This window comes from Trichosurus vulpecula, chromosome 5 (assembly GCF_011100635.1).
Source record: "Trichosurus vulpecula isolate mTriVul1 chromosome 5, mTriVul1.pri, whole genome shotgun sequence".
Taxonomy (NCBI): domain Eukaryota; kingdom Metazoa; phylum Chordata; class Mammalia; order Diprotodontia; family Phalangeridae; genus Trichosurus; species Trichosurus vulpecula.
Window position 1 is genome coordinate 254,066,591 of NC_050577.1, and position 14,432 is coordinate 254,081,022.

The following is a 14,432-nucleotide window of genomic DNA, read 5'->3' on the forward strand; positions in this document are numbered from 1 at the left end:
GCATCCTCCACTCCATCCCTGCTCAGAGAACCCTGAACGCGGAAGCTGTTTCCTGGAGTTCATTCTGGTTCTGTCTTCTGAGTCACGTTCTTGTCTGAGTACCCGCAGGCTCCTGACTATCTGCTTGTGCAGCCCTGAACTGCATGGAGAACCTCATTGCTGTTTCTCTTTGGTCTTTAGGATCCTTGGCCCTCCTGGTCTCATCCCTTTTTGAGGCAACTGCTGGACTGTCTCTGGGGGAGTTGTTTTCCTCTATGACTTCTTGCCTAGCAGTGCTTTTCTAGAAGGGACTCAGTTAATTCCTTTGTGAAAGACCTTAGACATGAGCTAAGCTTAAGCTTGAAAACTTTTCCCTTCAGGTCTTGGGTGGGGGTGTAATGAGCTTTAATAAGGATGCAAGAATATCTCCACAAATACAGCTTTGGAATCAGGCTCCTCCAGGCCTAAACCGAGCCAGCATGAGTCCAGAGCTGGGGCCCCTCAGTGGTAGAAGCCACAGGCTTTGAAGGGACTGGGGAGATAGTACGTGCATTTACTATTATATCATTCCGGCTTATATGCTATCAGAAGCAGAAGAGAAAAAGGGAACAATTAGCAGCCTACCAGAATGACTGCTACAGAGAAAGGGAGAGTGAGGGGTGTAACAGAATCCAAAAAGTAAAGATGAAAAAAAAAAGCCAGTGAATTGTTCCAGCCGTCTCATTTGGACTGCAGGAAGAAATCTCATTATGGTCTTAACATTTAATTATATGATAAATCATGGCATAAAATTATCTAGAAATTAACGATGTGTTCCATTTCATCTTATGTGTAGACCTTAAGCATTCTCAGATGCTTATTGGACAGATAACTGAATTGTTTTACTAAAAATCAGACTTGTATTAGGTGCATTAGAGAGAAATGAAGCCAGGGAAATAAGAGACCAGGTCATTGTGGACCGAGGAAAGAGGAATATGGTCAAAGAAGACATGTTGTCATCTCTCTGAATAGAATTACTAGGTGAGGAGTGGATTCTGACACAAAAAAACAAGTCAGTGTCGTTCGAGGAAATGTTTAATGTTTCCAAAGGAATACACGGACACTTTCTTTCTCTCTTTCTTTCTTTCTTCTTTTGGTCTCAACATAGGATTTCATCAGGCCATGGAACTCACCTAGTAGATTAGAAACACCACCACCACCAATAGCGGTAACATCAGCTGGCATTTATATAGTACTTTAAGATTTGCAAATTGCTTTACAAAAATGCCCTCATTTTTATCCTCATACTACCTTGGGACTACCTAGACATTACTATCATCCTTATTTTAAAGATAAAGAAACTGAGGCAAATAGAGATTGAGAGACTTGCCCAGGGTCACTCAGGCAGTGAGTGTCTGAGGCCAGATTTGAATTCAGGTCTTCGAGACCCCAGACCCGGTGCTCTACGCCTGCGGATAGGCAACTTATCTATAAGGTATAGCCTTAGAATTGCCTTGGGGCACTCACAGGTTAAGTGATTTGCCCAGAGTCATACAGAATTTAAACCTAGGTCTCCCCAACACCAAGACTGCCCTCCACTATGCCACCTTGTCTCCCCCCACTGGTCACAAATACAGCAATATTTAACATCAATGACATTAATATATTCAGAATAAGGACTTACCATGATTCAAAATTAAATTAATTGCTCGTTCATGGCCCATTTCCTCTAGTACTTGCAAAAGATCACCGATAGTCGTGTTTTTCTGTGCCCAAGACCAGAGTAATTCCCTTGTTCCACTTTTACCTTGTTGAACATACTTTTCAATGTGTCGGACTTCCAGCCAACTGCTGGAAAGGCGTTCAGCTGTGGAATTGGGTGGGAGAGGGGGAGGAGACAGAAGAAAGAGAAGATTGTTATCATTTTCACATCAAACCAAGAAGGAAAGTCACTGAGTGGCTGTCCATAAAAACCATTGAGGAAGTGAAAAAATAACATTGGAGGGAAAAGAGGGAAATGTTCAACTGAGATAGGTGGTATCTGTATAAATATGTAGATGGAAAACAATTTATAGATAGAGAGATAATTTTATTTTAGAGCTACAAAAATTCTCTCTTCATACTACTAAGTAATCTTCCTAGCACTCTACTCTGACCACATTATTTGTTGTTCAGTCGTTTGCAGTCATGTCCAACTTTTCATGACCCCATTTGGGGTATTCTTGGCAAAGATACTGGAGTGGTTTGCTATTTCCTTCTTCAGGTCATTTTACAGAGGAGGAAACTGAGGCAAACAGAGCTATGTGATTTGCCCAGGGTCCCAAAGCTAGTAAGTGTCTGAGGCCAGATTTGTACTCAGAAAGATGAGTCTTCCTAAGCCTGGTGTTCTATCCACTGCACCACCTTGCTGCCCCGATCATTACTTCTACTCAAACACTGTCAATGGCTGCCCATTATCTACTACAGAAAATGTAAACTGAGATCATATTTGATTCTGCAGTAGGTAGGACTGGCATTGAGCTATGGAGGACCTTAATCAGTAAGGAGGCAATGGAGAACCATTGACAATTTTTGACAGATCTAACTACTTAAAAATAGCCTCTTCAGTCGGCCTCCTGCCTACCTGTCCAGCCTTATTTCATAATACTCTCTGTTTCTTTTATACTTTAGCCAAACTGGTCTACTATGAATCTCCTGTTCTTGTCCTGATGTTTTCCATTTACACATCTTTGTTAAAGTTCCCCCGTGGCTGAAATGGCCAAACCCCATCATCTGTGCAAGTCTTTCTTGTCTTTCAAGGCCCGTCTCATGTGGGACTTTCTCCACAAAGCCCTCCCTGGTCCTTTCCTTCCTAAATATCTCAAAATACTTACCCTGAACCTTTCCTCATACTTAGGATCAAAAGACTGCATGATTCAGAAAGGTAGAGGGGACTTGGGAGATCACCTACTACAGACCTGCACAACGTGGCAGTAGGTAGGGGCCAAAATTAACGTAGGCTAAAACTTCTTTGGGCCGCAGATGGTCTAGTCACTAGAGACAGAGTGACGCTGCTTGGTTGTTGTGGGTCATGTGACAAACAGGAGCGAGTGAGGCAGCGGCAACCCACTCGCCAAGTTATATAACGGGCACAAGAGTGATTAGTGGAAGGCGGGTTAAGTGAGGCACAGACAAAGCACTCGCTACATCTTTACTTTCTTTCACATCCTCTGCATTTTTTGCAGGCCACCCAAAATCCTTTGGCCGGCCACAAGCAGCCCTCAGGCTGTGTGTTGTGCTGGCCTGATCTAGCATCATTTTCCTTGTATCATTGTTATCTGGGTACGGGTCATTTCTACTCTCTTAGGTATAATCTCCTTGAGAGGAAGATTTAAATATATATTAATGATGCTTTTTAAACAGTAGATACTTAATAAATGTTCCTTCAATTGAACTAAAATTTATGTTCAAAATTCTAATGCTGAACTGAATGGTGAGGAGTTCATGTACTGTCATGAATTAAAAGACACAGTAATATATACTATATACACTACTATAGCATATGTGGTATATATGTGCATGTGGTATATGTGGTATATGCATATATGTGTATATGTATATATGCAGTATATGTGTACATGTGGTATTTACCATATATAATATATACATATATACACACATGTGTATATATATATATATATATTATTTTAAGGTTTACATATATTATTTCCTCTGATTCTCACAACTACCCTATGAGATGACTTCAGACAAAAAATATATGAACTGATTCACAGTGAAGTGGTAAGAACTAGTTGGTCAATCAATACACATTTATTAAATGTCTATGATGTGACAGGCACTGTGTTAAGTACATGGGATACAAAGAGAGGCAAAAGACAGTACCAGCACTCAAGGAACTGACAATCTAATGGAGGAGACAACATGCAAAAAGCTAAGTACAAACAAGTTACATACAAGAAAAACTGAAAAAATTACCAACAGAGGGAAGGCCCATAGAATTAAGAAGGATTGGGGAAGGCTTCCTATAGAAGGTAGGATTTGTTTTTTGGCTGGGAATTGAAAAGAGCAGAGAAGACAGGATAAAGAGATGGGGAGGGAGAGTATTGCAGGTATGGGGTACAGTCAGTGAAAACGTTGAGCGATGGAGTGGCATGTTCAAGGCGAACAATTTATACAACGGCATTGCAAAAAACAACAAGCAACAACTAATCTAAGAAAAATGAACAAAGCAATGACTAACCATGATTTCAGAGGACACGACACTTATCTCTTGACAGAGAGGTGAATGAACTTGAGGTGCAGGATGGACCATTAATCCTCAGACATGGTCAATGGGGGTGGGAGTGAGGGGTCTCGTATTATTTGACTGTCAATATCTGATACAAAGGGTTTGTTTTTTTTTCTTTCCTTTCAGTTTGGGAAGGGGTTTTGGGGGAAGCAAAGAAGAAGGAAACTACCAAAATAGAAAAAAATAAGAGGGTCACTGAAGCATCTTTTTAAAAAATGCACAGAAAAGAACAGAAGTAAAACCAATAGGAAAGAAAGACAAGCATGACAGCTTTATAAATAGCATTCTGATTTTTATCATATACTTAAAAAGAAAAACATGCTATAAGTAATAGATTCACAGCTTTATGTACAATTCTATTTTTTATGTTCTACTTTGTAGGTGGAAATTCTCATCTTATTTGGTGTTTGTTGAATTCAGGAAAAAAAAAACACCGAGGGAGAAACAAAAAGCAACAAAAACAACACCCCAGTCCTTTGAGGTACACTGTTATTATTTTCACCATTTTAAAGACGAGGAAATTGAGGCTCACAGAGATAAAGGGTGGCCAGGTGGTGTAATGGATAGAGTGCTAGGGGTCAAGAAGACTTGAGTTCAAATCTAGCCTCTACTACTTAAGTAGTTGTGTGACACCAGGCAAATCACTTAACCTTTTGTGTCTCAGTTTTCTCATCTGTAAAATGATTTGGAGAAGGAAATGGCAAACCTCTCCAGCGTCTCTGCCAAGAAAACCCTGAACGGGGTCACAAAGAGTCAGACATGACTGAAACGACTTAACAACAACAGATAAAGGGACTTGTCCAGGGTCACACAGCTAGAAAGTGTCTGAAGTAGGATTCACCCTCAAATCTTCTTCACTCCAAGTCCAGTATGCTGTTCACTCCACCACCTAGCTACCATGACATTTTATAGCTTTTCAGCATGAGTTTCAAATCTTAAGTGTATTTTAAAGAAGAGTCGGGGTGACAAAGAAGACAACCAAATCCCTGAATACGTTTGTGGAATTTGGCATGATTTCAGTAAAGGATTTATGCTGGTCAATACTGGATGTCATCATCCCTCCCCCTCTGCCTATGTACTACAGAGAGTCAGTCTTGTGTTTTGTATCAAAACTATAGGACTTTCAATTAAGCCATAGGACAAGAAGTAAGCTCCAGGATCAGGTACTGAAACCAACCTCAATTTGAAGAAAAGGTTTGTTCTCTGCCCACCAGGCAATTGCTGTCTTCTCAAACTCACAACTGGGAGGGCCCTAGGAACCACCACTGTTAGAAGTCATATTAAGACATAGGAAATTCCCAAATTCCACAGTCCTAGGTGGTGAGAAACACTGGGAAATCCCTGTCCCTGACAAAATTCGAAAAGCTCTTTGGGAAACTGCCTCCTGATGGTCATTGGTAGTCTCCAAAGCAATCAGTCAATTAACATTTATTAAGCACTTTACTGTGCTAAGTTCCACGAATACAAACACAAGTGGAAAAAAGACAGTTCCTACCCATAAAAAGCTTACATTCTGATGGGGAAAGATAATCCATAAAAGGAAGCCAAAAAAGAAGAAGGGAAAAGGGGAATGGGAAATTAAAGGGAGTACTGTAGGAAGAGGGATGAGATATGGCTGGCCTGGGGGCCTTCCTTAAGTACTGGTCCTGGGAGGAGCCCTCCAATCAAAGGTCATATTCTCAGATGAGACTTCTCATGTGTGAATTTCAGGGCTGCAGTGAGTTTCCAGGATGATAAGGTTTCTGGAGCATGGTAGACAAAATCTAGAATGAAGCCTAGAAAGGAATGAACATCATGATCTCTCTCTACCTCTTGAGGGTTCCCCAGACTTCTCTGCATCTGTCTCTCTTCTATGCCTTCTCCAGCCATGAGTGGGGGGGGGGGGGGGGCGGTCATCAGAGGTCTGAGCCTTCAGTTTTATTGATCTCTAGAGATATGTCTACACTGAGCTTAGCAGAATGTTCTGGTACATAGTAGGTGTTTAATAGATGTTTACTGATTGATGGATTAAGTAGGATGGAATCCTAAAGTTGTCCCCAGCCCAAATATCCTAACTTCCTTATGGGCCACACTTAACAGCATGCGCACTGCCCCGAGCTACACACTGCCCCCAGATCCAATCCACATATTTGAACAGGTGTGTTCTTGTACCCAACCACAATTATATCATCCATTTAGCCCAAGACAGGACCGCAACATCCAACTATCCATCTTGACCAGACAGGACCACAATAGCTAGCCAATCAGAAAGCAGCATGACCAGGATGTTTGACCACTGAACCACAGAAGGGACCCTTTCCCCTATTACCTAATCCCTTAACAAACCCCTCCTGTTTTTCTGATATCGATCATATTCCTATATTTTATGTAAATTTTGATTGCGTAAGCAGCATCACATACTCTATAAAATGGTCCGTCTTAACTTTACTGAAATTGCAAGTTCCTCTTAGGAACTTAACCACTCACCAGAGCATGAAATCACAAATCCACAATAAATTTCTCTAACTGGCTTGGAGTCAGCCCGAGTCTTTGAAATTCTTTGAGACATCCTGCCACATCACAACCTGACCCTCATCAAGTATACTATCTGCAATGAAATGCCTTGGGAAAAGCACAATGCCTTGCACATAGTAGGCCCTGAATACATGTTTGTAGAATTAAATTAAATTGAATTGATGTAGCATCTTCACATTATCAATTCTACTTGTGAGTAATTTGATTTGCTTAAACTCCAAGCAAGCAATAAATAGATTGCAATAGGCAAGTTTCCTTGCTTTAAAGTAATTTTCCATTACAAAACAGTCCTGTCCTGCTTTTCCTTGTAAACTGAAAAACCACATTATGCTTTACATGTTTTCATTGTGATTGCTGCCAAATATCGTGCAAACAAAATTGAAAGGTGGAAATGAAAAATGTAGTCATGCACAAAGGGGGTGCTGGGCAGAAAAAAACTGGGAACCAATAACTAATCTAACTTTGAGTGGCAGCTCTCTTTATTAAAAATGAAACATATACACACATTAAGTGAGGATGATGGATTCGATTCAAATGCATGGTTAGGCTGCAAAAGAATAGCTACAACTAAGTATTTCATGTCAGTGAACTGGAATGTCTCTATCCTTCCCCGGCTTTTCAAAACTCTGATAAAGAGGTGGCCTTTCTCCTTGCCAAGGCCAGTCCTTCTATCCAGACCCTTGATCCCATTCCTTCTGACCATCTCCAGCAAATTTCCTCTACTATCATAACCCCCTTTTTCTATTCTTCAATCTCACCTTATTTATTGATGTCTTCCCTGCTACCTACAAGAACCTTCAAATCTCAATCCTTAAAAAGAAATTCACTAGATTCTACTAGCAATGGTCCTATATATATATATATTTTTTCTCCCTTTTTCAACTAGCCAAGTACACTCAGTGTTTTCATTTCCTCTCCATTCATCCCCTTCCAAACCCTCTATAAATTGGCTTCTGACTTCATCATTCAATTCTACTCCTTCCAAAGTTATAAATAATCTCTTAGTTGCTAAGTCTATTTTTTTCTCAATCCTTATCTTTCTTGATCTTTCTGCAATAAGTAAGTGTTGACCAATTTCTCCCCCTGAAAACTCTCTGCTCCTGGGACTTCTGTGACATTCCTCTCTAGGTCTTCCTCCTACTTGCCTGACCTCTCCTTCTCAGTCTCCTTTGCTCTATTTTTATCCATGTCATCCCTAGCAATTTTGTACCTCAAGGCCTCATTCTGGGCCCTTTTCTCTTTTCTTTCCATACACTCACAGAGTGATCCCATCAGCTCCTATGGGTTCAGTCATCACCTCTATGCAGAGCTATATTTCCAGCTCTATTCTCTTAAGCTCCAAGGCCACATCACTCACTGCCTGGAGGCCCCACAAGCATCTCAAATTCAACAAATCTAAAATGGAATTCATTATCTTTGCCCTAAAACTCATCCCTCTTCTGAACTCTATTACTGTCAAAGCACCACCAGCCTTGGGTCACTAACTACCTCAGCATCATCCTCCACTTTTGACTTTCACTCCCTCCACATATCTATCCAATCAGTTGCCAATCTTGTTTTTATCTCTACATCATCTCTGGCACTCTTCCTTTCTCTCCACCTTGGAGACCTCCCTCTACTACTATCATCCCAATTCAGGCCCTCCATCACCTGTTACCTGGGCTCTTGCAATAACCTTCTACTTGGTCACCTTGCCTCAAGTCCCTCCTCACTCCAAAGCATCCTCCAAATGGTTGCCAAAGTAAGTAAGGTGAAGATTTAACTATAACATCCCACTACACATTCTCTCTCTCTCTCTCTCTCTCTCTCTCTCTCTCTCTCTCTCTCTCTCTCTCTCTCTCTCTCTCTCTCTTCCCTATTTGTTACCTCTAGGATCAAATATAAACACCCATTCAGCATGTAAAGTCCTTCACAACTTGGCTCCTTCTGTCTTTCTAGTATTCTCCCTCCTCCCCTCCCCCCTCCTTCTTCTTCCTCTTCCTCCTCTTCTTTCTCTTCTCTTCTTCCTCTTCTCCTCCTCCTCCTTTTCTTCTTCTCCTCCTCCTCCTTCTTCTTCTTCTTCTTCTTCTTCTTCTTCTTCTTCTTCTTCTTCTTCTTCTTCTTCTTCTTCTTCTTCTTCTTCTTCTTCTTCTTCTTCTTCTTCTTCTTCTTCTTCTCCTTCTCCTTCTCCTCCTTCTCCTTCTCCTTCTTCTCCTCCTCCTTCTCCTCCTCCTCTCTTCCTCCTCCTCCTCCTCCTCCTTCTCCTCCTCCTTCTCCTCCTCCTCCTCCTCCTTTCTTGTATTCTTCCACATTACTCTCCTTCACAAACTCAACAGTTCAAGAATACTGGCCTACCTGCCATTCCTCATAGACAGTACTCCATCTTCTATCTTGGTACCTTGGTACTGGCTGTCCTCCACGCCAGGAATGCCCTCCTTTTTCACCTCTGCCTCTTAGAATCTCTGGCTTCCTTCCCAACTCAGCTCAAGAGACCAGTTGCAGAGAGTCTTTCCTTCTAAAGTTACATCATATCTACTCCATATGCATCTTGTATTTATGTTCAAGTCTCCCATACTAGAATGGCAGCTCCTTGAGGGCAGGGATTATTTTTTTCCTCCTCCCCTCCCTTCTGGCATTGTGCCAGGCTAGTAGTAAGCACTTAATAAATGCTCATTCAGACTTAGTTGTTCTCAGCTATACAATGATTCAAGATAATTCTGAAAGACTGATGATGAAAAATGCTATCTATCTCCAGAGAAAGAATGGATGGAGTCTGAATGCAGATTACAGCATACCTTTTCTTACTTTCTTTATTTTTCTTGGTTTTTTTATCTGTGTTTTCCTTCACAAGATGACTAGCATGGAAATATGTTTTGCATGACTGCACACGTATAACATATCAGACTGCTTGCTTGCCTTCTTAATGAGGGGGAGGAAGGCAATAAGGGGGGAAGAGAGTTTTAAAATTAAAAAAAATTTTAAAAACAAATGTTAAAAATGATTTTTACATATAATTGGGGAAAAATAAAATATTAAATTATAAAAAAGGAAAAATCCTCATTTATTGATTATAAGGATTGACTGATAAAAATGTATGTTTTCTTCTATCTCCCTGAATATCTTTGTATTCATCTCCTCTTTCAACCTAGGAGACAACAGGTAAGGCATATCAAACATCTGGAGATTTTTAGGATACTTAGCAATACAGCGCTCCATCAAAGTCCTGCTTCCTGACCTCCTCCTGACCTGCAAGTCATCCTGAGTTCTTGAAGATTAACCCATTGATTGGAGCCTTACCTCTGACAAGCCCTAAGGATGGGGTGCTTGAGTGCCTGTACTTGGAACCCAATTTCAAAATCACATTTTTTCCCTAAAAGCTTCTCCCCAACCCAAGAACATTATGCCTAGCAATTACTCGTGAGTGGGCCCCAGCTAAATACTTATCTCCCTCCCTGGTATAGTAACAGTCCCTGGTACCTGCCAGAACTCCCCTGGATTATCTGTATCACCTCCCTACCTCGCTACACACACGGACTCCTCATTACGTATACCTTAGGCTTTAGATGTATGTGTACTCTATCTTGTCTAACAAGACATTGACGGGTGGCCGACTGGGCATCCCTCAACCAGCCCTGACTACTAGCTGACTCAGTGATGCTGCAGGCCTAAACCCACCCCTCCGGTGATTTCATTGGTGTGGGGAACTCCCAGATGAGGCAGCTCCCTCTAAGAAGGAAGATCAACAACTTATACTCCTAGAGAATTGAAAAATGAAGTCACACAATCCATATCTGTCCAAGGGAGAACTTGAACCTGGGGCTTTCGGGCTCCTCGGTCCACTGTCTATGCACTATAGCACACTGCCTCTGGCGTCCTTGGCATGACTTAGTGAAGAGTCTCAGTCTGAGAAAAAAATGCAGTAAACAATTGGCCCTTACACCATCGCACCTTCTCGAGAGAATTGTCAGAATGAAAGACGCACCAGAGAAGCTTTGTGTACACACACACACACACGCGCGCGCACAGTATAGTATGGTACAGTACAGTATAGACATGTATGTATAGTATAGATGTGTGTGTATAATCATCTACGTGTATGTATAACATATGTGTGTATAGTATAGATGTGTATGTATGGTATGGCATGGTCTAGTCTAGTATATATGTGTTAGCATAGTATAGTATATATGTATATTATAATATAGTATATGTGTATAATATAAATGTTTATGTATAGTATAGTATAGATGTATAATATATGTATATGTATAGTACATTTGTATATAGTATAGTATAAATGTATGTATAGCATAGTGTATGTATAGCAAATATAGTATATTGTATATGTATAGCATAGTCTATGTGTATGGTATAGTATATATGTGTATATTGTATAGAATGTGTATATAGTTCAGTATATATGTGTGTATAGTATAGTGTATATGTGTATATAGCGTATGTATATAGTATAGTATATATGTGTGTATAGTGTGTGTATATATATGTTGGCATAAAATAGTACAGTAAACATGTATACATATAGTACAGTATACGCGTGCATATCATAGTATCATATTGTATCATATCGTATAGCACACATGTGTGAGTACAGTATAGTATTGTATATATGGACTCTTCCATTACTCCATTTGGGGTTTTCCTGGCAAAGATCCTGGAGTGGTTTGACACTTCCTTCTCCAGAGGCAAACGGCATGTGTGTGCAAACACACACATATGTATATGTGTGTATACATGTATGTATGTATATATGTGTGTGGGTGGGTATGGGTGTACACACCCACATGTACACTAAGAGACTTAACGACCTGTGTCCCAGATGTTATAGTGAACGGTCTCTCTATCTTTATCCGTTAAAGGCTGTGTTAGAAAAGACACGGTTAAACACTTGAACAGCACGTATCTTCTGAAACAAAATGCTAATTTGTGTCCCCCATCTCCAATAAATGAACGGATGTGGGCTTCACTGTACGGCACATACACGTACATACATATTCCACAGTATCTAGATTCCATGAGCCGTATATCAAAATCTCAATGAAAGCCATACAGACTCCATATTTTGACTTAGAGTAAATTTGAATTAAAAAGTCTATTCATTCCACAAATATTTATAAAATGTTCTTTGAAGAGCATCACACGAGGCACAAAATTCAGATAAGACCTAGTCCCTGAGCTCATGACACACTTTGAGAGGAGGAAAATATGCAAACCCAAATAATTAAAATACACAATATCACCATATTACAGGTGTGAGGTCTGAAGAGGAAGCTGTTATGAACCAGGAGGATAACACCACATGGGAGGCAGAACAAACCCCCCAAAAGGTGAGGCAATTGAAGTACTTGCCTGTGGCTCACACAAAGCTGAAAGGGGCGGAGGATGCATGCTTCTGATGGCCCAGGTGATATCACACTACGACATTAGAAGAGTGAGTCGTAACTACATTCTTGCTTCACGTGCAATCTTAGCTAGTTACCATGTTGCCATGCCACGGAGGCATTGATAGTTAAGTCAAATTTAAAGAATGGACAGGAATTCAAGGAAGGAAGAAACACTCTAAGCGCAGGAAACCATGTGAACACAAGCACAGAGGCAGAAGAATCCAGTTCGCTAATTTTAGGGCAAAGGGAGTTAGTTTTCCAAGCTAAAGCACAATATATAAGCAAAGATAAACCTCAGCACAAGATTGCAGAAGGCCTTGAATGCCAAGCAAAAGAGTCGGAATTTACTGAGTAAGAAGGAAAAAGGGGAACCACTAAAGACCTCTGGGCAGAGGACTGACATGACCCAATGGACATACAGGGAATTTCATTCCGGCAGCAGTATGAACAACGTACAGCAGCACATGCTCCGGGATCTTTCTCTTATCCCTTCCTAGCACTGAGAGGATTGTCTCTCAGGGGGCAGCTGGCTATTTAATCCCCTCAGGGACCCTGAGGACTTTGACGTGGTTTTCTAATACTACAACTCATGAGCCCTCATTGGTATGCTACTTGAATTGATTATGACAATTTCAATGGATTATGACTTCATATCAATTAGCCACCCAGACAGCTTTTAGGAATGGATATTTACTAAGGTGGTATAGTAACGAAAGAACAAAACTTCCTCTATTCCTCCTCCAAAAAGTCTGTAACACACCCTCCCACAAGTGAATGCAGAGTCCAAGTTGGCTCAAGCTTAGGTGGGAAATATGGCAAAGGGGTAATTCATAGCTCCTAGTTGCTGGAAGTCCTTTTCTCCTATGTTTGGGGTACTCATCAAGTTATCTGTAGGCATGGTATAGCTTTTCTCCTTGTAGAGTTTTGAAGCTGCCCTTCCTTGGTGTCTCTAGGTTGTCCTTAGTTGCCAATGCACCCATCGTCATCAGCTGCTTCTGTCTTAGAGATACACCTCAAACAACAATCGATCCAATTCTTCTGATCTTCTAAAGTTCCCAAGGTCTTCCTCTGGTCAAATAAGATGGGAGTGGGGTGGAGATGAAGCTGGAGGCCTTCTCCTTCCCTTCCCCCAAGATTTCTTCTCAAAGCCTTGGCTGGAGGTTGCTACCCACTAAGCTGCCAGAACTTGAATCCACATTCTATACGGGCTTTGAGCTTTTATAAAGGCCCCACAGATCATTACCATGTAGCTCTACCAATCAAAACAGATTTCTTGTTAACACTTTGTTGAATTGCTTTTGACTGACTGATTCAACGGAGGTTTTTATAATTTGGGTGAGATTGACTCAATCAACCCTCACCCTTACAAATGAATTAGAAGAGAAACAGTAGAGGCAGAATAGCCTTCAGAAAACTTAGTCTGGTCTTACAGAAAAGATAAAATCTTGAATGATGGAGAGGGAAGAAGTTGACATTCCATGGGAAGAAAAGAGGAGTTGGAGAGAGAAGGCAGGTTATCACTTGAGCAACAAAGGTAGCAATGAGCACGGTATATTCAAAGGACCAGCAATTAGAACAATTTGCTTAGAGAAAAGAATTCATATAAAGTAATCTTAGTAGATAGGATTAGAAATGTCATGTAAAGTGACGAACATGGAAATATGTTTTACATGACTGTGCATTTATAACCTATGTCAAATTGCTTATCTTCTCAATGTGGGGCTGGGGTGGGGAAGGAAGGGAGGAAAACAATCTGGTCCTCAAAAATTAAAAAAAAAAAAAAAACAAATGTTAAAAATTGTTTTTACATGCAATTGGAGAAAAATAAAATTTAAATTAAAAAAAAAGGAAAGATAATGTAAAACCAGAATGTGGAGAGCTTTGAATGTTGAACTAATGAATTTGGTTTATTCCATAAACAATAGGAAGCCATTGAAGGTTTCTGAGTATAAGAATGATATCATGAAAGTTCTATTTTAGAAAAATTCTGGTGATATATAGAACCTTTCACAGTATACATAGGTCAATGGACCTGCAAACTCATTGATACTGGTTTATTCTCCAAAAGTGCTGCCAAAGTGTCAACGAGTAACATTCCTCTCCTCTATCCCAGGCTACCAAGAGGTAGTTAGAAGACAGACCAGCACCACTGAAGGGAGTCATGGACTTCTCCTTTCCCCAACCCAACTGCATAGCCCCCCTGCTCAGTTCTCACCAGACAGAGGATATCCACTATCAGCTGGATGCTGACCCCCACATTACTACCTTTGTTGGAGGTATTCTAGACCCTA

The 14,432-nt window shown here is 40.7% G+C and overlaps 1 protein-coding gene across 2 annotated transcripts in view; it reads right to left on the reverse strand.

Moving 5' to 3' along the window:
* Nucleotides 1-14,432, reverse strand: part of IRAK3 (interleukin 1 receptor associated kinase 3) — a 121,893-nt gene that overhangs the window by 63,902 nt on the left and 43,559 nt on the right. For both annotated transcript variants that reach the window (XM_036759277.1, XM_036759276.1), the window contains exon 2: nucleotides 1,643-1,825. In XM_036759277.1, coding sequence (XP_036615172.1) covers nucleotides 1,643-1,682 — 40 coding nt within the window. In that variant the 5' untranslated portion in view covers nucleotides 1,683-1,825. The remainder of the gene's footprint in view (nucleotides 1-1,642; nucleotides 1,826-14,432) is intronic.